This window comes from Maylandia zebra, linkage group LG17 (genome assembly GCF_041146795.1).
Source record: "Maylandia zebra isolate NMK-2024a linkage group LG17, Mzebra_GT3a, whole genome shotgun sequence".
NCBI lineage: Eukaryota > Metazoa > Chordata > Actinopteri > Cichliformes > Cichlidae > Maylandia > Maylandia zebra.
The window spans coordinates 12,879,402-12,904,476 of NC_135183.1; the positions used below are offsets into that span (position 1 = coordinate 12,879,402).

The window sequence follows — 25,075 nt, forward strand, 5'->3', positions numbered from 1 at the left end:
AATAGTTCCTTCAACAATCGGTGGGGCTATACATGAGACGATGTAGGATGGTCTGAGGCTGAGACTCGTAAACACAGGGGGGAGGAAGTCAGGAAGTATGTTTCCAGCACATTGGTGACCCCACAGAGTTACGGTGTATAGAAAGGCTTCCTCTCTTTCCTCTGGGCTAAAGTTCACTCATATACTGTATTCATAACACAGCACAGTGGGACTCCACTGCCTGGAAGTTGTGCAGCTCCAGCATAATAATTTAACCAAAATTTTCCATGCACATGAAACTGCAGCTTTGACCTGCAGGCATGCTGATCTCATCTCATAAACGATCGTTGCATCATTTATGTAGCTCTAATGTATAGACGGTATTGTGATTCACGGCAGTTGATCTGCTTCACATTCGTCTTTATTTTCTAGCTCTATTACTTGTTTTAGTTTTGTCCCCTTTGCAATATGTCTTTCCTGAGGATTGTTGTATTGTTATTTCTTAAGGGGGCAGTTAAACCAAACGACACAAAACAATATGTTTTTAAATAGACTATAAAAATATTTTTAGTCATGTCACTGCAAGAATTCCCAGCACTTAGATACTCTCAGATTTAGTGAAAATCATTGCACAGATATCTGCTAAACAAGTCAAGATAAACTGATATTACTATTATTACTTCTTATTTTAACTTTAATGTATTAATGTAGCAAATATGCCCTTCACATTGTTTTAACATATGTAACAGTAATAGTACAAATCAGTGGTTGTTACCTTAACATTTGATCTGGGTCACTGGGATGAGCAAGTGACCGGTATGCTGAAAAGCTACTGCAGGGGTCCATGTTTAAGTCAACCCTGCACCATTTCCTGCTTGTTGTTCCCTCCTCTCTCTCCTGCCTACTTTGCTGTTGTTTCAACAATAAAGTCTAAAGGGACTAAAATCCCTGACTGCTCATTTTGGTTACAGCTTAGAGCGAACTTAGACAGCAAACTGTGTCAAAGGTCTTCCAAACTTGGGGCTTCTTAAGGACATTGGGGCTGTTTTTGCTTTCTTTTCATTTGAATTAAAAGGTCTGGATCTGTTCTTAAACTCTTCCACAGACTTTGCTGTATATGTTAAATTAACATATATTTATTAGGAAAGGGTGCTTTTGATGTGTATTAAAAATGCTTTGGTTCAATGTGTTTACACCTGCTGCATCTGATTGATTATGCATCAGTATTTTACAGATATAATGACATTAAGGTTGTCTTAAATCTTGTTTTCCTTGCAGTAAGAGAATATGCAAATATCAAAATCAGGATGTTCAACTGAAGAGCTCCCCTAAGCTTGACTTCAGCTGGTAGTTTCCAGTGAGTGCATATAGTACAGTTCTGTTAGGAGGATTGTATTTAAATCAGCATCCCATCAACTGTAGTATGTATTTGGTGATTTGGCTTTAGTCTGGGACGTTCCTGCCCTTCAGTGAGCATTCACAGAAAGCCAAAAGACAGTGAAACCATCTACAAGACCCAACACAGTTTAGAGCAGGCATCACTTACAGAGAACTAATAGTAATACTATTACATGGAGAATCCAAGGTGAAAGTACGTTACAAAGTGTTTGTCAGAGGGGAGCAGAAAATGAAGCGGCCAAAATAACTAACATGTCATTTACCAATCAGGCATCAGCTGATGTCTGCTGTCAGTGATATTAGTTGATCCACCAGGGTTGCTAGCTAAACTTATATGTAGTCATCTAAGTATGCTTTGAAAAAACTAATGCCCATAATAGAGGGAAAACAGGGACTTTTTTGTGAGTGAAGGAAAATGAAATGTAACTTCAGTGGTTAGTGGTACACAATGAGAAATTATAGTGACAATTTCAGGAGAAATGCCCCAGGGATAGTAGTATATTGCTAAGAGTATGAAAGCAGGGGGAAAAGAATCCTTCAACAGTTGTCTTTCAACTTGTCACACTCTCCCCCACTCAAAAAATGTCACCCCGACATTATACCAACAAATTGCTTTTCAGTCTATATTCTCTTGTAGTCAGGACATCAACAGTAGAGTGAACCAATGTAATAATGTGGGTTTAACACCTGGGTTTAACACCTGTTTCACCACAGTCCATCACTGGTGACTGCAGACAAAGTCTATAACCAGTCCATATGTGAGTCTTCACAAAGTCTATTGTCTATGGTTATAATCCACAGATGGGGAAAAGTTAATGTCTTTTTCTTGATGACAGTCTGTAAGTACAGTTCTCAAGTCATCAGTGAAAAAGTGTCAACTTACATTTGCTGGAGTCCATACAAACCAATGGGCTGGGTGCAGTATGACTGCACAGCTGGAAACCATGGAACAAGGCCCGGGTACACAGGAAGCAGTTGCGGTACTGGCTAAACACTGTAGCAAGATGGGGTGCCCAGTTGGTCATACGTCATCCGTCTTGGCGGGTGTCTCTCTCGCTGTGGCCACTGAGGCGTCTCCTCCTCAAGTCTCTCGAGTACAACAGGTGGAGGAGGGGCAGATATGTCACCTGCAGTGGGCTCTGCCTCCTCACAAGTTGTCTCCATGACAGCTGGGTAAGGCGCCTCCAGATGGTCTCCAGCAAGAGGCTCTGGTGTTGGTGCAAGAGCAGGGACCGAAGCTGCGGGCTGAGATGTTGCTGTGAGAAGTTCTTGTTCTGATGGCTGGGACACAGGTTGACGTGGTGCGTAATGACAGCGGTATTCATCAACATTGCCCTCACCATCAGAGTCTGGCACAACAGCGACGGGGGGCGATCGTGGCTCAAGAGTTGGGAGTTCGCCTTGTAATCGGAAGGTTGCCGGTTCGAGCCCCGGCTCGGACAGTCTCGGTCATTGTGTCCTTGGGCAAGACACTTCACCTACCGCCTACTGGTGTTGGCCAGAAGGGCCGATGGCGCGATATGGCAGCCTCGCTTCTGTCAGTCTGCTGTGGCTACAACTGTAGCTTGCCTCCACCAGTGGGTGGATGACTGGGTGTGTAAAGCGCCTTGGGGTCCCTAGGGGGGACTAGTAAAAGCGCTATACAAATACAGGCCATTTATCAGTCTTTTTCTGTTCATGTCTTGTACGATTATCTTTTTTCAAAAGGTAAGTGGTCACATGACATAAGCAAGTTTCTGTGAAGCACCTCTCTCCGGTCTTACCTCATAGATAGGGAGGTCAGGCCCCATTTGTCTGACTACTGTGTGAACAGTGTCCTCCCAATAGTCTCTCAGTTTCCCTGGGCCTCCTCTACGTGTCAGGTTTTTGACCAGAACTCTCTCACCAGGTTGTAACACAGAACTCCTTACTTTTGTGTCGTAGTGTCTTTTGCCCTTTTCAGCAGCTTTCTTTGAATTCTCATTTGCTATAGAGTATGCTTGTTCCATGCCCTTTCTCCATTTTTCAACATAGTCTCTGTGGTCACTAAAATCTGTTTCTGAGTATAGTCCAAAGTGTCATGGTCCTGCGACCATGACTCAGTGACTTTATGTTTATGTACTTATTGTTATTACTTTCATTATTATTCATGGCTGTTTTGGGATGGTTTGTGTTTGGGATTTTAGACACTGGGTTCTGGGTTTGTGCTCCCTCTGTTGGTCCCTGGTGTTAGTGTTCCCCTGTCTCGTCAGGTTAATCAGGTCCAGCTGTTTCCCCCATCTGTGTGTGATTTCCCAGTGTCTCTTTGTGTATTTATAGCGTGTGATTTCCTCTGCTCCTCGTCACGTCGTCTGTGTTCCTACCTGTGTTCATCCTCTGTGTTACCCTGCGTACTCTGCATCTACCCTGTGAATTCCTCTGCGTGCTCTCCCTGCTGTTCTCCCTTCGTGTTCAGGTTTGCCACTCCTTTGTGTAGTTTCACCCAGTTTAGTTCATCCGTAGTTCTGTTTTGCCATCTCCTCTTTATGTTTGTTATTATCAATAAATCACCCTCACACCTGAATAAGTGCTGCGCTTTGAGTCCTCCTTCCACTCTCCACACGGCCGCTGCCCCGGACCGTGACAGTACGACGCGACCACAAGATGGACCCAGCAGCGCTTAACCCGTCCAAGGAGCTACGGGAGAATCTAATCGATGCCACACAGGAGCTGATCGACCTGTGGCTGGAAAGCCCGGGTGGCACGTCCCAGCGCGCTATAGAGAGGCGGCTACAGCGTCTGGTGACCGGTCTCCCATGGCTTCTGGGCTCGCTTTGTTCGTGGGAGCGGGAGTTCCTCCTTTTGGACCTCGGACTTCACCCCCCGTCTGCTTTTACTTTCGAGCAGCCCGAGGCGGTGAGCGAGCGACATGTTCTGGCTTCCCCAGTTTCCGGGACTTTGTTTTCTGGGGCTATTCAGAGCGGGATGGGAGACTGTATGGATCGCTTACCCACCTTCGTGGTGACTGATCCTTCCCAAGTGGGCGTGTACAGACCCTCTGCAAGACTAACAGACTGTGTCTCTGCCACCCCTTCTGAGCCAGGACTTTATCGCCATTCTCCGGCTCAGTTCAGTGCTCGGCCACAAGCTCCCCAGTCAGTAGCTCAGCCGTTAGCCTCCCTGGGGGCGCAATTGCCTGTTCTGCCGCCGCTCCAGTTAGCCACTCAGCCACCACCATCACCGCTAGCATCGCTACAACCCACGGTTCCGGTAATAGCTGAATCACAGTTTTCACACTGTTTTTCCACCGCTGTTTCTAGGCAGGGAGATGAACTGTTACATTACGGACCTGTTCCTCAACAGCTGGCAACATTAGTGACTGTTACTCACTCCGGGGCTTCCCCAGAGGCGGGGTTACTACCCTCAGCTTACTCTGGACCCCTGGTGGCCAAGATGCCAGCTGTGAACTGCACCGGGCTGTCACTGCCTGAGCAGGGTCAGTGCTCTGCGCAGCTGCAGCCCTCCTTATGTGTGCCAGAGGCCCACGTGCCTACTGGTTTTGTTTCACATGTGCCAGAGGCCCACGTGCCTACTGGTTTTGTTTCAAATGTGCCAGAGGCCCACGTGCCTACTGGTTTTGTTTCACATGTGCCAGAGGCCCGCGTGCCTACTGGTTTTGTTTCATGTGTGCCGGAGGCCCGCGTGCCTACTGGTCTTGTTTCGTGTGTGCCGGGGGCTGCGGTGCCCACTGGTTCTGCGGCTGTTTTCGCTGGGGGGCCCGAGGAGCCTGTCCAGCCTCCTGCTTCACTAGCTGGGGGGCCCAAGGAGCCCGTCCAGCCTCCTGCTTCGCCTGCTGGGGGGCCCGAGGAGCTCGTCCAGCCTCCTGCTTCACTAGCTGGGGGGCCCAAGGAGCCCGTCCAGCCTCCTGCTTCGCCTGCTGGGGGGCCCGAGGAGCCCGTCCAGCCTCCTGCTTTGCCTGCTGGGGGGCCCGAGGAGCCCGTCCAGCCTCATGCCACACTGACTGCCACGTCGGCTGGGGGGCCCGAGGATCCCGTCCGGCCACCTGTGGCTGCTTCTCCACCTGCGGCTGCTTCTCCACCTGTGGCTGCAGCGCCGCCTCCTGCAGTACCATCACCTGCAGCGCTACCACCTGCTACTGCCACGCCTCAGCCTGAAGCTTCAGCCTCGCCTGGTTCTGGTCCAGCTTCATCCTCACCTGGCCCAGCTTCAGCTTCAGCGTCTGCTTCGCCTAGCCCAGCTTCAGCTACAGCTTCATCCACGCCTGGCCCGGCTTCATCCACGCCTGGTCCAGCTTCATCCACGCCTGGTCCAGTTTCATCCACGCCTGGCCCGGCTTCATCCTCGCCTGATTCTGGTCCAGCTTCATCCTCACCTGGCCCAGCTTCAGCTACAGCGTCAGCTTCGCCTGGCCCAGCTTCAGCTGCAGCTTCTTCATCGCCTGGCCCGTTTTCATCCACGCCTGGCCCGTTTTCATCCACGCCTGGCCCGGTTTCATCCTCGCCTGGCCCGGTTTCATCTTCGTCTTCGCCTGGCCCGGTTTCATCTTCGTCTGGTCCGGCTTCATCTTCATCTTCGTCTGGTCCGGCTTCAGCTTCATCTTCGTCTGGTCCAGCCTCCGTGTCTCCATCCTCGTCTGGTCCAGCCTTCGTGTCTGCATCCTCGTCTGGTCCAGCCTTCGTGTCTGCATCCTCGTCTGGTCCAGCCTTTGTGTCTGCATCATCATCTCCGCCTGCTGCGGTCCCGGCTTCCGTGCCCTCAGCCTCGCCTGGCCCAGCCTCGTTTGGGTCTGGAGCTAAACGGCCGTTTTCTGGACCGCTGGCTAGGCTACTGGCCGAGCGCCGTCACCTGACTGGCCGCCATTGCCTTCCGCACGGCTGGCCCCCGGACCGCCATCGCCTGAGTGGCCGCCGTTGCCTTCCGCACGGCCGGCCCCCGGACCGCCATCGCCTGTGTGGCCGCCGCTGCCTTCCGCACGGCCGGCCTCCTGAACTCTTTACGCGCCGCCGTTGCCGTCCGCACGGCTGGCCTCCTGAACTCTTTACGCGCCGCCGTTGCCTTCCGCACGGCCGGCCTCCTGAACTCTTTACGCGCCGCCGTTGCCTTCCGCACGGCCGGCCTCCTGAACTCTTTACGCGCCGCCGCTGCCTTCTTCGTGGACGGCCTCCTGAACTGTGCTTTGGACTCTGCTCCCCTGTGGGTTTTGTGTTCATCTTTGTTTTGGGACTCTGGGGCCTCCGTCCATGGTCGTGGTCCGGTCCCTCCGTCCTGGGCCCCCTGCCGCCCGCCCGGATCTGGTGGTGTGTTTCTGTGGCTGTCGGGGGCCAGCCCTTGAGGGGGGGGGTACTGTCATGGTCCTGCGACCATGACTCAGTGACTTTATGTTTATGTACTTATTGTTATTACTTTCATTATTATTCATGGCTGTTTTGGGATGGTTTGTGTTTGGGATTTTAGACACTGGGTTCTGGGTTTGTGCTCCCTCTGTTGGTCCCTGGTGTTAGTGTTCCCCTGTCTCGTCAGGTTAATCAGGTCCAGCTGTTTCCCCCATCTGTGTGTGATTTCCCAGTGTCTCTTTGTGTATTTATAGCGTGTGATTTCCTCTGCTCCTCGTCACGTCGTCTGTGTTCCTACCTGTGTTCATCCTCTGTGTTACCCTGCGTACTCTGCATCTACCCTGTGAATTCCTCTGCGTGCTCTCCCTGCTGTTCTCCCTTCGTGTTCAGGTTTGCCACTCCTTTGTGTAGTTTCACCCAGTTTAGTTCATCCGTAGTTCTGTTTTGCCATCTCCTCTTTATGTTTGTTATTATCAATAAATCACCCTCACACCTGAATAAGTGCTGCGCTTTGAGTCCTCCTTCCACTCTCCACACGGCCGCTGCCCCGGACCGTGACAGTACGACGCGACCACAAGATGGACCCAGCAGCGCTTAACCCGTCCAAGGAGCTACGGGAGAATCTAATCGATGCCACACAGGAGCTGATCGACCTGTGGCTGGAAAGCCCGGGTGGCACGTCCCAGCGCGCTATAGAGAGGCGGCTACAGCGTCTGGTGACCGGTCTCCCATGGCTTCTGGGCTCGCTTTGTTCGTGGGAGCGGGAGTTCCTCCTTTTGGACCTCGGACTTCACCCCCCGTCTGCTTTTACTTTCGAGCAGCCCGAGGCGGTGAGCGAGCGACATGTTCTGGCTTCCCCAGTTTCCGGGACTTTGTTTTCTGGGGCTATTCAGAGCGGGATGGGAGACTGTATGGATCGCTTACCCACCTTCGTGGTGACTGATCCTTCCCAAGTGGGCGTGTACAGACCCTCTGCAAGACTAACAGACTGTGTCTCTGCCACCCCTTCTGAGCCAGGACTTTATCGCCATTCTCCGGCTCAGTTCAGTGCTCGGCCACAAGCTCCCCAGTCAGTAGCTCAGCCGTTAGCCTCCCTGGGGGCGCAATTGCCTGTTCTGCCGCCGCTCCAGTTAGCCACTCAGCCACCACCATCACCGCTAGCATCGCTACAACCCACGGTTCCGGTAATAGCTGAATCACAGTTTTCACACTGTTTTTCCACCGCTGTTTCTAGGCAGGGAGATGAACTGTTACATTACGGACCTGTTCCTCAACAGCTGGCAACATTAGTGACTGTTACTCACTCCGGGGCTTCCCCAGAGGCGGGGTTACTACCCTCAGCTTACTCTGGACCCCTGGTGGCCAAGATGCCAGCTGTGAACTGCACCGGGCTGTCACTGCCTGAGCAGGGTCAGTGCTCTGCGCAGCTGCAGCCCTCCTTATGTGTGCCAGAGGCCCACGTGCCTACTGGTTTTGTTTCACATGTGCCAGAGGCCCACGTGCCTACTGGTTTTGTTTCAAATGTGCCAGAGGCCCACGTGCCTACTGGTTTTGTTTCACATGTGCCAGAGGCCCGCGTGCCTACTGGTTTTGTTTCATGTGTGCCGGAGGCCCGCGTGCCTACTGGTCTTGTTTCGTGTGTGCCGGGGGCTGCGGTGCCCACTGGTTCTGCGGCTGTTTTCGCTGGGGGGCCCGAGGAGCCTGTCCAGCCTCCTGCTTCACTAGCTGGGGGGCCCAAGGAGCCCGTCCAGCCTCCTGCTTCGCCTGCTGGGGGGCCCGAGGAGCTCGTCCAGCCTCCTGCTTCACTAGCTGGGGGGCCCAAGGAGCCCGTCCAGCCTCCTGCTTCGCCTGCTGGGGGGCCCGAGGAGCCCGTCCAGCCTCCTGCTTTGCCTGCTGGGGGGCCCGAGGAGCCCGTCCAGCCTCATGCCACACTGACTGCCACGTCGGCTGGGGGGCCCGAGGATCCCGTCCGGCCACCTGTGGCTGCTTCTCCACCTGCGGCTGCTTCTCCACCTGTGGCTGCAGCGCCGCCTCCTGCAGTACCATCACCTGCAGCGCTACCACCTGCTACTGCCACGCCTCAGCCTGAAGCTTCAGCCTCGCCTGGTTCTGGTCCAGCTTCATCCTCACCTGGCCCAGCTTCAGCTTCAGCGTCTGCTTCGCCTAGCCCAGCTTCAGCTACAGCTTCATCCACGCCTGGCCCGGCTTCATCCACGCCTGGTCCAGCTTCATCCACGCCTGGTCCAGTTTCATCCACGCCTGGCCCGGCTTCATCCTCGCCTGATTCTGGTCCAGCTTCATCCTCACCTGGCCCAGCTTCAGCTACAGCGTCAGCTTCGCCTGGCCCAGCTTCAGCTGCAGCTTCTTCATCGCCTGGCCCGTTTTCATCCACGCCTGGCCCGTTTTCATCCACGCCTGGCCCGGTTTCATCCTCGCCTGGCCCGGTTTCATCTTCGTCTTCGCCTGGCCCGGTTTCATCTTCGTCTGGTCCGGCTTCATCTTCATCTTCGTCTGGTCCGGCTTCAGCTTCATCTTCGTCTGGTCCAGCCTCCGTGTCTCCATCCTCGTCTGGTCCAGCCTTCGTGTCTGCATCCTCGTCTGGTCCAGCCTTTGTGTCTGCATCATCATCTCCGCCTGCTGCGGTCCCGGCTTCCGTGCCCTCAGCCTCGCCTGGCCCAGCCTCGTTTGGGTCTGGAGCTAAACGGCCGTTTTCTGGACCGCTGGCTAGGCTACTGGCCGAGCGCCGTCACCTGACTGGCCGCCATTGCCTTCCGCACGGCTGGCCCCCGGACCGCCATCGCCTGAGTGGCCGCCGTTGCCTTCCGCACGGCCGGCCCCCGGACCGCCATCGCCTGTGTGGCCGCCGCTGCCTTCCGCACGGCCGGCCTCCTGAACTCTTTACGCGCCGCCGTTGCCGTCCGCACGGCTGGCCTCCTGAACTCTTTACGCGCCGCCGTTGCCTTCCGCACGGCCGGCCTCCTGAACTCTTTACGCGCCGCCGTTGCCTTCCGCACGGCCGGCCTCCTGAACTCTTTACGCGCCGCCGCTGCCTTCTTCGTGGACGGCCTCCTGAACTGTGCTTTGGACTCTGCTCCCCTGTGGGTTTTGTGTTCATCTTTGTTTTGGGACTCTGGGGCCTCCGTCCATGGTCGTGGTCCGGTCCCTCCGTCCTGGGCCCCCTGCCGCCCGCCCGGATCTGGTGGTGTGTTTCTGTGGCTGTCGGGGGCCAGCCCTTGAGGGGGGGGGTACTGTCATGGTCCTGCGACCATGACTCAGTGACTTTATGTTTATGTACTTATTGTTATTACTTTCATTATTATTCATGGCTGTTTTGGGATGGTTTGTGTTTGGGATTTTAGACACTGGGTTCTGGGTTTGTGCTCCCTCTGTTGGTCCCTGGTGTTAGTGTTCCCCTGTCTCGTCAGGTTAATCAGGTCCAGCTGTTTCCCCCATCTGTGTGTGATTTCCCAGTGTCTCTTTGTGTATTTATAGCGTGTGATTTCCTCTGCTCCTCGTCACGTCGTCTGTGTTCCTACCTGTGTTCATCCTCTGTGTTACCCTGCGTACTCTGCATCTACCCTGTGAATTCCTCTGCGTGCTCTCCCTGCTGTTCTCCCTTCGTGTTCAGGTTTGCCACTCCTTTGTGTAGTTTCACCCAGTTTAGTTCATCCGTAGTTCTGTTTTGCCATCTCCTCTTTATGTTTGTTATTATCAATAAATCACCCTCACACCTGAATAAGTGCTGCGCTTTGAGTCCTCCTTCCACTCTCCACACGGCCGCTGCCCCGGACCGTGACAGTACGACGCGACCACAAGATGGACCCAGCAGCGCTTAACCCGTCCAAGGAGCTACGGGAGAATCTAATCGATGCCACACAGGAGCTGATCGACCTGTGGCTGGAAAGCCCGGGTGGCACGTCCCAGCGCGCTATAGAGAGGCGGCTACAGCGTCTGGTGACCGGTCTCCCATGGCTTCTGGGCTCGCTTTGTTCGTGGGAGCGGGAGTTCCTCCTTTTGGACCTCGGACTTCACCCCCCGTCTGCTTTTACTTTCGAGCAGCCCGAGGCGGTGAGCGAGCGACATGTTCTGGCTTCCCCAGTTTCCGGGACTTTGTTTTCTGGGGCTATTCAGAGCGGGATGGGAGACTGTATGGATCGCTTACCCACCTTCGTGGTGACTGATCCTTCCCAAGTGGGCGTGTACAGACCCTCTGCAAGACTAACAGACTGTGTCTCTGCCACCCCTTCTGAGCCAGGACTTTATCGCCATTCTCCGGCTCAGTTCAGTGCTCGGCCACAAGCTCCCCAGTCAGTAGCTCAGCCGTTAGCCTCCCTGGGGGCGCAATTGCCTGTTCTGCCGCCGCTCCAGTTAGCCACTCAGCCACCACCATCACCGCTAGCATCGCTACAACCCACGGTTCCGGTAATAGCTGAATCACAGTTTTCACACTGTTTTTCCACCGCTGTTTCTAGGCAGGGAGATGAACTGTTACATTACGGACCTGTTCCTCAACAGCTGGCAACATTAGTGACTGTTACTCACTCCGGGGCTTCCCCAGAGGCGGGGTTACTACCCTCAGCTTACTCTGGACCCCTGGTGGCCAAGATGCCAGCTGTGAACTGCACCGGGCTGTCACTGCCTGAGCAGGGTCAGTGCTCTGCGCAGCTGCAGCCCTCCTTATGTGTGCCAGAGGCCCACGTGCCTACTGGTTTTGTTTCACATGTGCCAGAGGCCCACGTGCCTACTGGTTTTGTTTCAAATGTGCCAGAGGCCCACGTGCCTACTGGTTTTGTTTCACATGTGCCAGAGGCCCGCGTGCCTACTGGTTTTGTTTCATGTGTGCCGGAGGCCCGCGTGCCTACTGGTCTTGTTTCGTGTGTGCCGGGGGCTGCGGTGCCCACTGGTTCTGCGGCTGTTTTCGCTGGGGGGCCCGAGGAGCCTGTCCAGCCTCCTGCTTCACTAGCTGGGGGGCCCAAGGAGCCCGTCCAGCCTCCTGCTTCGCCTGCTGGGGGGCCCGAGGAGCTCGTCCAGCCTCCTGCTTCACTAGCTGGGGGGCCCAAGGAGCCCGTCCAGCCTCCTGCTTCGCCTGCTGGGGGGCCCGAGGAGCCCGTCCAGCCTCCTGCTTTGCCTGCTGGGGGGCCCGAGGAGCCCGTCCAGCCTCATGCCACACTGACTGCCACGTCGGCTGGGGGGCCCGAGGATCCCGTCCGGCCACCTGTGGCTGCTTCTCCACCTGCGGCTGCTTCTCCACCTGTGGCTGCAGCGCCGCCTCCTGCAGTACCATCACCTGCAGCGCTACCACCTGCTACTGCCACGCCTCAGCCTGAAGCTTCAGCCTCGCCTGGTTCTGGTCCAGCTTCATCCTCACCTGGCCCAGCTTCAGCTTCAGCGTCTGCTTCGCCTAGCCCAGCTTCAGCTACAGCTTCATCCACGCCTGGCCCGGCTTCATCCACGCCTGGTCCAGCTTCATCCACGCCTGGTCCAGTTTCATCCACGCCTGGCCCGGCTTCATCCTCGCCTGATTCTGGTCCAGCTTCATCCTCACCTGGCCCAGCTTCAGCTACAGCGTCAGCTTCGCCTGGCCCAGCTTCAGCTGCAGCTTCTTCATCGCCTGGCCCGTTTTCATCCACGCCTGGCCCGTTTTCATCCACGCCTGGCCCGGTTTCATCCTCGCCTGGCCCGGTTTCATCTTCGTCTTCGCCTGGCCCGGTTTCATCTTCGTCTTCGCCTGGCCCGGTTTCATCTTCGTCTGGTCCGGCTTCATCTTCATCTTCGTCTGGTCCGGCTTCAGCTTCATCTTCGTCTGGTCCAGCCTCCGTGTCTCCATCCTCGTCTGGTCCAGCCTTCGTGTCTGCATCCTCGTCTGGTCCAGCCTTCGTGTCTGCATCCTCGTCTGGTCCAGCCTTTGTGTCTGCATCATCATCTCCGCCTGCTGCGGTCCCGGCTTCCGTGCCCTCAGCCTCGCCTGGCCCAGCCTCGTTTGGGTCTGGAGCTAAACGGCCGTTTTCTGGACCGCTGGCTAGGCTACTGGCCGAGCGCCGTCACCTGACTGGCCGCCATTGCCTTCCGCACGGCTGGCCCCCGGACCGCCATCGCCTGAGTGGCCGCCGTTGCCTTCCGCACGGCCGGCCCCCGGACCGCCATCGCCTGTGTGGCCGCCGCTGCCTTCCGCACGGCCGGCCTCCTGAACTCTTTACGCGCCGCCGTTGCCGTCCGCACGGCTGGCCTCCTGAACTCTTTACGCGCCGCCGTTGCCTTCCGCACGGCCGGCCTCCTGAACTCTTTACGCGCCGCCGTTGCCTTCCGCACGGCCGGCCTCCTGAACTCTTTACGCGCCGCCGCTGCCTTCTTCGTGGACGGCCTCCTGAACTGTGCTTTGGACTCTGCTCCCCTGTGGGTTTTGTGTTCATCTTTGTTTTGGGACTCTGGGGCCTCCGTCCATGGTCGTGGTCCGGTCCCTCCGTCCTGGGCCCCCTGCCGCCCGCCCGGATCTGGTGGTGTGTTTCTGTGGCTGTCGGGGGCCAGCCCTTGAGGGGGGGGGTACTGTCATGGTCCTGCGACCATGACTCAGTGACTTTATGTTTATGTACTTATTGTTATTACTTTCATTATTATTCATGGCTGTTTTGGGATGGTTTGTGTTTGGGATTTTAGACACTGGGTTCTGGGTTTGTGCTCCCTCTGTTGGTCCCTGGTGTTAGTGTTCCCCTGTCTCGTCAGGTTAATCAGGTCCAGCTGTTTCCCCCATCTGTGTGTGATTTCCCAGTGTCTCTTTGTGTATTTATAGCGTGTGATTTCCTCTGCTCCTCGTCGCGTCGTCTGTGTTCCTACCTGTGTTCATCCTCTGTGTTACCCTGCGTACTCTGCATCTACCCTGTGAATTCCTCTGCGTGCTCTCCCTGCTGTTCTCCCTTCGTGTTCAGGTTTGCCACTCCTTTGTGTAGTTTCACCCAGTTTAGTTCATCCGTAGTTCTGTTTTGCCATCTCCTCTTTATGTTTGTTATTATCAATAAATCACCCTCACACCTGAATAAGTGCTGCGCTTTGAGTCCTCCTTCCACTCTCCACACGGCCGCTGCCCCGGACCGTGACACAAAGAGCATATCTACTGGTAGCCTGGGTGACCGTCCAAACAGTAGGTAAAATGGGGAATAGCCAGTGACTTCACAACGTGTGCAATTATATGCGTACATTAACTTGTTGATAGATTCCTTCCAGTTTGACTTTTGTGTTTCAGTTAGCGTTCTAAGCATTTGCAACAATGTCCTGTTCACACTCTCATTACACATACATATAGGATCTTGGGGGTGGGCACAATCACGGAGTCCAAATCACCATCAGGGTGTATACCTCACCCCTGACGTCGTTGCCCACCTCTCAATTTTAAATACACTTAGTCATTGAGGGCTAGCAGGAGGGACCATGCGCTTACCTGCTGCTCCTTGGCAGGTAGCTCCATGCCCTCCTGGGTTTTAATTGCACCTTAGAACACATATGCATCAACACTACAATGAGCGGGTGGAGGGAGGTTTGGAGTCTTCTCCCACCCCCATTCTCTGCGGCCTGCTGGAGCGGGGGGGCTAGTAGGAGGAGTTGGCCGTCCGACTGCGGTCTGGGGTGTGGGGCCTCCCTGCTGCTGCGGAGTCGGGGTGGTCTGCCTCTCCCCACCGCAGGGAAAAGGGTAACACCACCTGGGTCTGGGTGCAATTCCCCCCTCCAGGGGCAAGGGTACCTAGACCCGGTTTGTAGAGTACGCTTGGGGAGTGTGATTGTGTGTACAGCGTCTCTTTATGTCTGTCTCCACGTTGGTTGAGTGTGGAGTGAGTGCATATGAGAGCATGAGGGTGGGAATGGATGTTTGTGTCTGTGTGTGCCTGTATGTCTGTGTCTATATGTCAGGTTGGGTATCAGACGCCACCTCTCTGGGGACACCTCAGGCCCTCCAAGGTTTGGAGGCCTATCTCCACCCACCACCACTTCCCCTGCCGGTGGCGGACTCCCTCAGGTGTCGGTGTGTTGGTGGTTCTTTGTGTCTGGGGGTGGGCGTCCGGGTACACACCGGCTCACTCCTTGGCGGCCGCTTGTCGGGGCCTGGGGCCTGGGGCTCGCTCGGGCCCCTTTGGAGGTGGGGTGCCCCCGGCCTCTCGGCCTAGGGCTCGGTCACTCAGGCGCAGCTGGGGGCCGGCGGAGCTCACGGGCGCGTCACTGCAACCCCCCCTGGCTTCTGCTCCGCGGCTGCTGAGTGAGCCCTCATCTGGGACTCTCCTCAGCTCTTACTGGAACAGTGGCGCGGCTGCCCCTCTGTTGGTCTTCCATGGTCTCTTGTGTTCTGGGGTCCTCTGGATGTCTGGAGTTTTGATCTCCTCCATACCCGCTTCACACCCTGGAGGACGGGGCTGTGGCCCCCCCACACTCCCTAGCAGATCATTACATGGAGAAACCTTTGGAATGCAAGCATGCTGATCCACACAGGTATGCACACATGGGTATTCACAGACGCGGACTAAAGCTTTCTTGGCTGCTGCCTCAAAGCACACTGTGCGCTGTCTATCTTGCGTGCTGCACAATATCGTTTATTACTTAGTAAATACTGATATCTATGACTAGCTAGTTTATTGTGATGGTGCTTTGTTTTCTCTATTATTATGTTGCTCTTTGTTGTTTGCTGTCTCCTCTGTTTGTTTGTTTGTTTGTTTTTTCTCCATACAGGTGACCCAGGAGTTTTTTTTTTTTTTTTGTCTCTCTTCCCCCCCCTTCTCACCGTCTCTTCTCCCCTTGGGTTTTCTTTCTTTCTCTCCCCCTCTCTCTCTCATTCATTCCCCCTGTCCTATTTATTAAAAAAAAAAAAAAAAAAAAAAAAATGACAAAGGATGAACTGAAGCTCTGCCATCACGTAATGTCGCATACTGCTGTTTCTGATGTCATTTAAAAAAAAAAAAAAAAAAAAAAAAAAAAAAAAAAAAAAAAAAAAAAACAAAACAAAAAAACAATGTCCTGTTCATACTTTCAACTTGACCGTTCCCCATTGGGTGATAGGGTGTTGTCCTAGAACCGGCCATGCCACACAGTTTCTTGAGCTGACTGAATAGCTGATTTTCAAATTCACCTCCTTGGTCATGGTGAATGCAACAGGGGAAGCCAAACTTTAGGGCATAGTCATTGAATATCAGGTTTGCAGCAGTTTTGCCTGACTTTGAGGTGGGTGGTGGCATAGGCTTGCGCAAAATGTGTGAAGTGGTCAGTTATCACTAGAATATATTCATAACCACTTTTGCATTTTTCAAGATGGAGAAAGTCTATACACACCAGCTCAAAGGGCTGCGTAGTTACAATGTTTGTTAAAGAAGCTCTTGTTTCATGGCTGGGCTTTTTCTGCTTTACACAGGAACAAACGTTGGTCACAAAATGCTCGATGTCTGCCTGCATGTGTGGCCAAAAGAAGCGTTCACGTATCAAAGACACTGTGCGATCAACACCTTGATGGCTAGGGATGGGTACTGATAAGATTTTCACGATTCCGATTCCATTTTCGATTCTGTTTAAGGATTCGATTCTTTATCGATTCTCTTATCAATTCTTTTTTTTAAAAAGGAGAACACTAAGGTCGATCAGCTTAGAACTTTGTTTTATATCTTCTCTTTGAACAAGATAGAAATTTAGGAGTAACATGGCTTTACAAACCCAACAGTGAGATCTTAAGAGATCCAGCCTATGGCTCTTCAATGGGGTGTCACAGGATCCCCAGGAAAAAAAATTGTAAATGTAAAATAATAAAATAAATATTCTTCTGTAGCAATAACAAAGTATAACATAAATTATTCTGTAGCAATTACACAAGAATATCCAGTAATGTCCCTGCCTACAATTAAACACATTCACTTACCAAAAATTGGGGGCATCTGCTGTGGCAAATGGGTGCAAGCCTTTTACCACAAACTTAGTCACTGCTCGGTGACATTCGTCTATCCTGGCCTGAAAGGAGACGCTACCGGTAGACTGCAGGGAGAACTGCCAGCATCTGAGCCAGCCAGACTCTGTCTGTCTCTCTCATCATGGTCACCTACATGCACAGTAATGGCAGGTTTTGTAATAAGGCAGATCGCGCTAACATAAATATGCACTCTTAGTTGATTATTCACCTGCCGCATTAACGGGAGAGGACGTGCAAACGTTACCGCTGCTGCTGGGTTGAAATTCACGAGTCCGGAGCGGAATTAAAAACACGACATTCATTTAAGGTTATCGTGTGTTTTGTGAGCAAATGCTTTTGCATATTCGTAGTGTTTCCTCCCTTAAATGAAATATCTACTTTGCAAGTATTGCAAGTTGCCCTGTTGTCTTCCGTTCTCGTAAAGTGTAATCAAACTTTTGAGCTTTTCAGCCACCATGTTTCCTGCCAGGTAAATGACGCTCCGCAACGTGGTGACGTGATTCGGGGCGACTGGAATCGATAAGGGAATTGTTTGCAAAAATGGGAAACAATTCCAAGGAATTGAAACAGTAGGAACCGGTTCTCAACAAGAACCGGTTTTCGATACCCATCCCTATTGACGGCCCATATTATTGTGCAGCTCTTCAATTACAGTCTTTTTGAACTGATCTGGCAGGACTAGCTGTTTCTGGGCAGAAGTGAGTCTGTACAAGATGCCATTGTTATCTAGTCTTAACTTGCCCCACTCTCTGAACAAGCATTTTGTCTTAGGGTCAAATGTTCTTAGCTCTTTGGGCAGTGGTTTTGAATCGGTCTGTTTACACTGTAATACAGGGCTTATAACAGGATCAGACTTTTGCGCTTCATTAACCCTTTAAAGCCGGTCAGAGCGGACACGCTCTGTTTTGCGTAACTATTTTTAAATCCCGGTAGCTCTGCAACCACGTAATCTAGCGCAATAATTTTTTTTGCATATGAAACCGGAGGAGTTGTACTTTCATCTTATGCCATCAGCTTGTCCTAGGTCACAGTTTCCTTCCACATATAGCTTTGCAAAAACTGCATAAAAAACACTTGCGGCAACAAAAACATAATATTCCAGAAACACGCTTTGCCGATCCGATCAGCTGTTTGTAACACTTCCTACGTCAATCAGCGTGAACTATCACAGCGTGAACATCGCATGACCTGCCCGAAACCGGAAGTGACGTCATTTTGCGGAAATGTAGTTTTTTACCATCGTGGCCTTATGAGCCTACACTTGTGTTTTTAAAAGTTGTATTTGACTTTATGACTTTCTGTGTCGTTTCTGGGATGCTTAGGACTCATATTGCACTGCTGGAAATATTTTATTTTGATGCATATGCTGTTATTTTGCAAATTTGCACTATAATATATTTTTTCGTTTTTCCTGCAGTATATGAAAATTGGTGTATCTCAAAAATAAAACTATGAAGACACTTAAAATAAATTTCCTTTGGTGGGAAACTATTTTGTGCAACTTTTTTGTATTTACAGTTTTGAGGGATAAGCCTCTTAAATTTCTCTAACTAGAAATATATGTTAAAAAATCAAAAACGATTTTAAATTTTTTTGTAGTTTATTGCACTTTTTTGCAATTTATGTAATTACTATGCGGTTAATGCAGACATATTATTAAAATGTGGGCTATAATGGTTGTATTGATGTATAGCAACTTGAAATGCTCCAAAAAATGGCTCCACAGCATGTAAAAATATACTATAAGCTCTGGCGGACTTGGTTCTATGGTAGGTCTTAAAGGGTTAAGCTGTTCTTTTGGTATGGGTGTGAATGTTGCTTCTGCTGGCTCACCTTCTGCTGTGACTGACATTGCTGCAGCTGAGAGTGTCCATGTGGCAGGTGTGTTTTTCTGTGCCTCAATGGCCTGGATAGCAGTTGTGATAGTGTCCGGTGGCACTTCCTCAGAGCAGTCTCTCATTAAGGTTTCTACATCAAGTGGCATTCTTGATAAAGCATCTGCGTCACCGTTTCCCTTCCTTAATGGTGAAGTGAAAATCAGCGAGCTCAGCGACCCATCTTGATGTGGTGGCATTCAGTTTGGCTGTTGACAAAATGTACGTTAGCGGGTTGTTATCGCTATAGACAGTAAATGTTGGGGCATAGTACAAATAGTCTCTGAATTTGTCAGTGATAGCTCACTTCAATGCTAAAAATTCTAGTTTTCCTGCATGGAAGTGGTAGTTTTTTTCAGCCGCTGTTAGAGTACGGGAGCCATAAGCAATAACTCGCAGCTTACCATCTTGTCTCTGGTACAAAACGGCGCCTAGCCCTTTGTGTGAGGCGTCTGTGTGTACGATGAACGGCTGTGTGAAATCTGGGAACCCCAGCACTGGTGGGTGGAGCAAACAGTCTATTAGTTCCTCAAGCGCACGTTGATGCTGGTCAGTCCACACGATTTGTTTTGAGGAGGGCACAACTTGACTGGCTCTCTTTGGTCTTGCCCTTGGCCCTTTTGTGGTGTCTGAGTTCTCTGGGGTTTTGACAGCTTTTAACAGTTCATACAAACGACCTGCTTTTCTGGAGAAGTCTTTTATGTATTGTCTGTAGTAGGAGAGAAGGCCTAACATTTTTCTGAGCTGACCAACATTTTGTGGTTTTATACCTTTGAGTGCTTTGACTGCTTCAAAGTCTGCAGGATCCACTTTACTGCCCTCTGCAGACACTATTCTGCCCAAATAGCGCACCTCAGACTTAAACATGTCACACTTACTTGGCTTAAGCTTTATACCAAAGCCTCTCAATCTCTGGAGCACTTTTCTCACATCCTCCAAGTGATCTTTGAACGTTTTGCTGTAAACTAATGTGTCATCCAGATAAGGGATGCAGATGTTGTCGCGCAGCCCATCCAGGCACTCTTCCATACAGCGCTGAAATGCTGCAGGGGCATTCATAAGTCCAAAGGGGATGCGAATCCACTTATATAATCCCCAGGGGGTCACAAAAGCAGTGAGTGGACGACTTTCTTCTGACATGAACCCCTGGTGGTACGCTTTCCCCTGACCTAAAAGCGAAAACCAGGAGTTTCCACCCAAACTGTCCATAATGTCCGATTCAGGTCTCTGTAGTCTATGCACAGTCTTAAAGTACCATCTTCTTTTCTAACACAAACGACTGGTGAGGAATATGACGAGTCTGACTTTCAGACCCAGCCTTGTGCTATTAAATCATGCAGGTAACTTTTCATCTCTTGGTAGAGCGGCCGTGGCACAGATAGGTATGTGCGTTTGACTGGTTCGTTGTCTTTGAGTGAGATGGTCATTTTCAGTTTTTCAATACAGCCTATATCAGCGGTCCCCAACCCCCGGGCCTCGGACCGGTACCGGTCCATGAGTCGTTTGGTACCGAGCCGCGAGAGTTGAGGCTCAGGTGTGAAATATATGATTTTCAGGGTTTTTATCAGTTTTCAGCGTTATTTTGTTATCGTTTTTATTGTTAACTCGGTTTTCCTTGGTCTTTTCATGTGTGTTGTGAATAAAACTTCTTTTTTTCGGTACCGCTACTAGTTTTATTTTGTTGTATTTATCCGCGACACCTTAAAGGCCGGTCCGTGAAAATATTGTCGGGTATAAACCAGTCAGTGGCGCAAAAAAGGTTGGGGACCGCTGGCCTGTATCATTGTCTGTTTTAGAGAAAGAATGGCATTCCTCTCTGAGCATCTGTTTCGCTAATACTCTCTGCTCTTCACCCAGGTGGCTAAGATCTACAGGTGGGTCCCACTCTTCAGTAGAGCTACACTGGGCTTGTATATTTGTCTGGTTAACAGTAGCTACAGATGCGGCTTTTTCATACACCTGGGCAGGTAAAACAGCTGTAATAGTCTGAACCGAGCCAACTAATGTACGGCCTGGAATGACAATTTCATGGTCAGTGGGGTTAGAGACACCTAGTGTTATGACAGGTAAAGTACCCTTCTTAACTTTAACCAAAGTGTCAAAAAACTCAAGATCGTCTGGCCACTGAGGATTTAAGTCTGGCTCAAATATCATGACCATGTCTTGTTTAAATGGTCCTGCTGCTATATGACCCTCAACATGCATGTGGCTTTGTTTAGGTACAGTAATACAGTCTTTCTTTGTCATCACTTTGTACTCGTCAACTGTATCTGCACTAACAGCCTGTATAAAAGCTTTCACCTTGTGTCTTTTGAGGCTGTGAAATGCTTTTCTCTGTGCTGTACAGTTTAGCTTGGTCAGTCTTATTCACAATGTATTCAATGATATTGTAACCTATAATAGGGCATCTGAGCTGAAAACCTTTCATTACCAACATGGGGATGGTCAATTTCTCACTTTGTTCAGTTCCGGAAACAAGTTGGAAGGTTGTCTCAACCCACCCAAGATATGGCATGTCGGTCCCATTTCCTGTGGTCGGGGTGAGTTCAGATGTGTCCATAATATCGGCTACATCTCTTAATTCTGTTTGTGGCAAATAGTCCTTTCTCCATTTCTCATCGATGATCGACACCTGTGAGCCTGAATCCCATAGAGCTTGAAGCCTGTGGCCGTCCAGGAGACACTCAACCAGACATTGCCTACCCACCAGAGATGTGACTTTGTGAGGGGTGTTTACATGAGCTGGCGGCAGTGGTACCTGAACAGTCTCATTGTCTTTGTTAGTCTTTAAGCCAGTGCATTGTCTCTTATGTTGTCTCCAGTGTTGCTTCTGGCATGCTTTTGAACAATAAAGTGCGTTTTTACATGCTGAACACTGTCTCATGCCTGACTTTTCTTGTTTACAGTTGGAGCAATGTTGGGACTTGTGGATGATGGGCATGGTTAACACTCGTCCCTCGGTGGTAACCATTGCTGGTTTAAATGTTTCTCTTTATATGGTCTCATACCTCTGCTTCTACATCCAGCCTGAAAGTGTTCTCTACTCCCATAGAGGTAGCAGTGTGTGCAGCATTCGTTTCTTGTTCTTCTTGTCTTTCCTTTCTGCCTCATTGGCACAAGCCATATTTAACCTCTCTAACAGGAGTTCATCAGGTGTCTTAGAGTCTAACAGGAGTGGCTGCATATCTATCCTGACACTGTCACTCTGGAAGCCCGTGAGTATGGTGTGCAAACACATACGCTGGACTAAAGCTGGGTCGTATTTGAGTCCTGACTCTGACTCTTGGGAAGCAAATAAGACTTTCTGCTTTAGATCTAAAACTCTCATCAGGAAGCTTTGAGCAGTCTCTTTTGGGGTCTGTACTTCAGAGGCAAGTTGTTTATAGAGTTCGGTGGCGTTCTTCTCTTGGAAATGGGAGCGCAGGATGCAGCGTAGAGTCGTAAGGGTGAGTTGAGCTTTTCCCTCCAAATAGCTGCGTAGTTGTAGACCTGGCAAGATAGCTCTGATGACAGCATCTACAATGTTAAGCTCTGAGTAGCCTCTGCTCAGTCCATTTTCGATCTGGTGAGCAAGACTGGAAAATGTCAGTTTATCTTTTTGACCTGGTTCACCAATCTGGCCTGATATTTTGAAATCTTTCTGCCAGTAAGGGCTTGGTCGTTGGGGGGCACTTGACACAGATGAGTTAGGGACAGAGTGATTAGCTTGGGAGTGAGAACTAACCGCTGTGTTAACTGCATTAGCTGTCTCTGTTACCAGTGAGATTGCAGTGTTTAGTTGCTCTCTGTGCCCTGAATAACCCCTTCCATTTGCATTTGGTTCAGTCTCAACAATTGTCTCTTTCATTACTTCAGCAATCTTATCATTAAGCAACAACAGTTCTGACATTCCATCATCCTCAAGTACTGTTATACCTTCTCTCTCCATGTGTATTTGAATGTGTGTTAGCAGTGACAGTTTTTCTGCTAACATCTATTTTCTCTGCAATGCCAAGGAACTCGCAGACTGACACCAGTTGATCTTTGGATAGAGTGTGCATTTCACGCACAACCTCTTCTTGCAGCTCTTCCACCGAAGACATTGTGGCAGTAGGCAGGAAGAATGTTGTTTTTGCAGCCCCTGATGATCTCTGGCTAGCCTCAGGAAACCACCAGTGCGCCTCGATAGCAAACTTTCCTCACTGCAGTCTGCCTGGGTTGTAGGGCTGGGCTATATCATACCGTTCACGGTAATACCGGTGTAATTTTGGGCAACAATAGGAAAATATAATATCGCGATAGAATATGGGTAAAACGCACATGCGCAGTGCCTTTGTTTACATACGCACATGGCGGCGACGGAGAATGAGAAGAGCGAAAGTGGATCGTTAAATGAAACGGATGAACCAGAATTGATTTGTAAAAATGCTGCAACTTCAGTGGTGTGGAACTGGTTTGGCTTTCGTCCGTCAGATACACAACAAAGCACTATTTTTGGTAGAGCATGCTAGCGGGCCGTCGTTATTACCATGTTGTTTGGAAAATACGGCACACTTAAAATCAATCCTTTGATTTTTCTGAAAATCGACAGTGCCCCTTATAATCCCGTGTGCCTTATGTATGAATTCTGGTTGTGTTTACTGACCTCGAAATGATTTTATGTCGTACACGGCGCTCGAAAATCTGTCAAATGTTTTAGTGCTACGAAGCCGCACCGCTTGATGGATTGTCGGAGCATTAGGGCTATATTAGGCAGGCGCCTCGTGGAGTGATACGTACTGTGCTTCAACATAATATTACCGTATTGTGTGTGTATAACCTCTTTTTAAGTTTTGTGGATATTATACATGGTTATGCTGAGGATATGTCGGCCAATTTCCACTGGAAATGCCTTTTGGTTAAACTGTCAGCAAGGAATTTGCACTGTTACATTTTTATATAACTTTAATGCACATAAAAAACAGCTGCTTGTTTAAGTGAAAATACATTGATGAGGTTTTTTGCACTAATAAAGTTGTGGAGTTGTAAAATATTTTGTCTAGTGTCAATTATATCGTCAGTTATATCATTATCGCAAATTTTCAAATGTATATCGTGATAAATATTTTTGGTCATATCGCCCTGCTCTACTGGGTTGTATGGGGGGATTTGGCTGGCTTGGACTACGATGTGCAGATGTGGACACCGGACATCTAAGCAGCTATCCCAGCGGTGCCTCCAAATGTTACACCCCTGAAAACAGGGGGGAAAAGAATCACGAGAGTGAATATGACTTGCGTCTCTCATGCAGTCGTTTATTGCAGTGCAAATAAACAGAAACGTTTCACGTTCTGTACTGCTTAATGTCACATGGTGGAAGAAAATCACTAAATAATAAACCAAAATACTAAAGTGCTTACTATATATGCCAGAACAGGTTTCCTGACAAAATGGCTGACAATAGCGGCGTTTTTAGCTCCTGCCGTTATCTTACTGGTCATTACACAGTACCTAACTGGGGCTCAAAACCGCCATGTATATGTGCACAAAACTGTAATATAATGCTTCTAACGCTTACAAAACAATGAAGGATTACCTCTTAAATATCTTAACAGTGTACACATTGGAAATATATCAACTTTTAAACACTTTTACCTGAAAACAGGGGGAAAAGAATCACTATGGACATCAGGATGAAGCATGTTTATTTGTTGGGGTTGTGATGGCACTGGGTCACTGCTATTTAATACTGACAACAGTCTTGCTCAAAGATTCAGTAAGCTAGCACAATCTTCCATATGCAAATATTTTTTCTTCTTTGGTAGTATGGGTTGTTGAATTGTTTTTATTGAATTGTTCTACCCTGCAGGATCTGTACTATCAGTCGTACGCTCAGGTCGGAGTGTTGTTCGCCTCTATCGCCAACTTTAATGATTTCTACATCGAGCTGGATGGAAACAACATGGGAGTTGAGTGTCTGAGGCTGCTCAATGAGATCATCGCTGACTTTGATGAGGTGACTGAAATAGTTTGTTCCATCAGATCATCCATAAATCTGCAGCATTTTATATGTTTTTCGTGTAGTGAATCTTCTGGCCAGCAGTGCAATTTTCAGAGATGATGTGGCTATGACCAAGGGAAAATACTGTTTATTTATGGAATATAAAAAGCAATGGTGGCAGCTGGGAAAATAAGGAATTACTTACAGATGATTTTTGGCTAACTTGAATCTATAATCAGCTGCACAAAGCATTCCTTTACTCAAACATGCCAAACAAGTCCATTTTAAATTGTATTCAGATTTGTTTGTCACTTTTAATATACACTCACACTCACCACTTTATTAGGTATACCTGTTTAGCTGCTTGTTAATGACTGATATCTAATCAATAAATCATATGGCAACAACGCAGTGCATTTAGGTGTGTAGAGATTGTCAAGACAACCTGTTGAACTTCTAACTGAGTATCAGAATGGGGAAGAAAGGTCTTTTAAGTCACTTAGAATATGTTGGTGTACTTAGACCAGTCTAAGTATTTTCAGAAACTGGGGTTTTCCCTCACAACCATCTGTAAGATTCACAGAGAATGGTTTGGAAAAAGAGAGAGTTTCCTTGAGGTTAC

At 50.1% G+C, this 25,075-nt stretch overlaps 1 protein-coding gene across 3 annotated transcripts in view; it reads left to right on the top strand.

The window, feature by feature from the left end:
- adcy1a (adenylate cyclase 1a) overlaps positions 1 to 25,075 on the top strand; it is a 78,024-nt gene that overhangs the window by 43,879 nt on the left and 9,070 nt on the right. For all 3 annotated transcript variants that reach the window (XM_076875863.1, XM_004571744.3, XM_076875864.1), the window contains one exon: positions 24,322 to 24,468. In XM_076875863.1, coding sequence (XP_076731978.1) covers positions 24,322 to 24,468 — 147 coding nt within the window. The remainder of the gene's footprint in view (positions 1 to 24,321; positions 24,469 to 25,075) is intronic.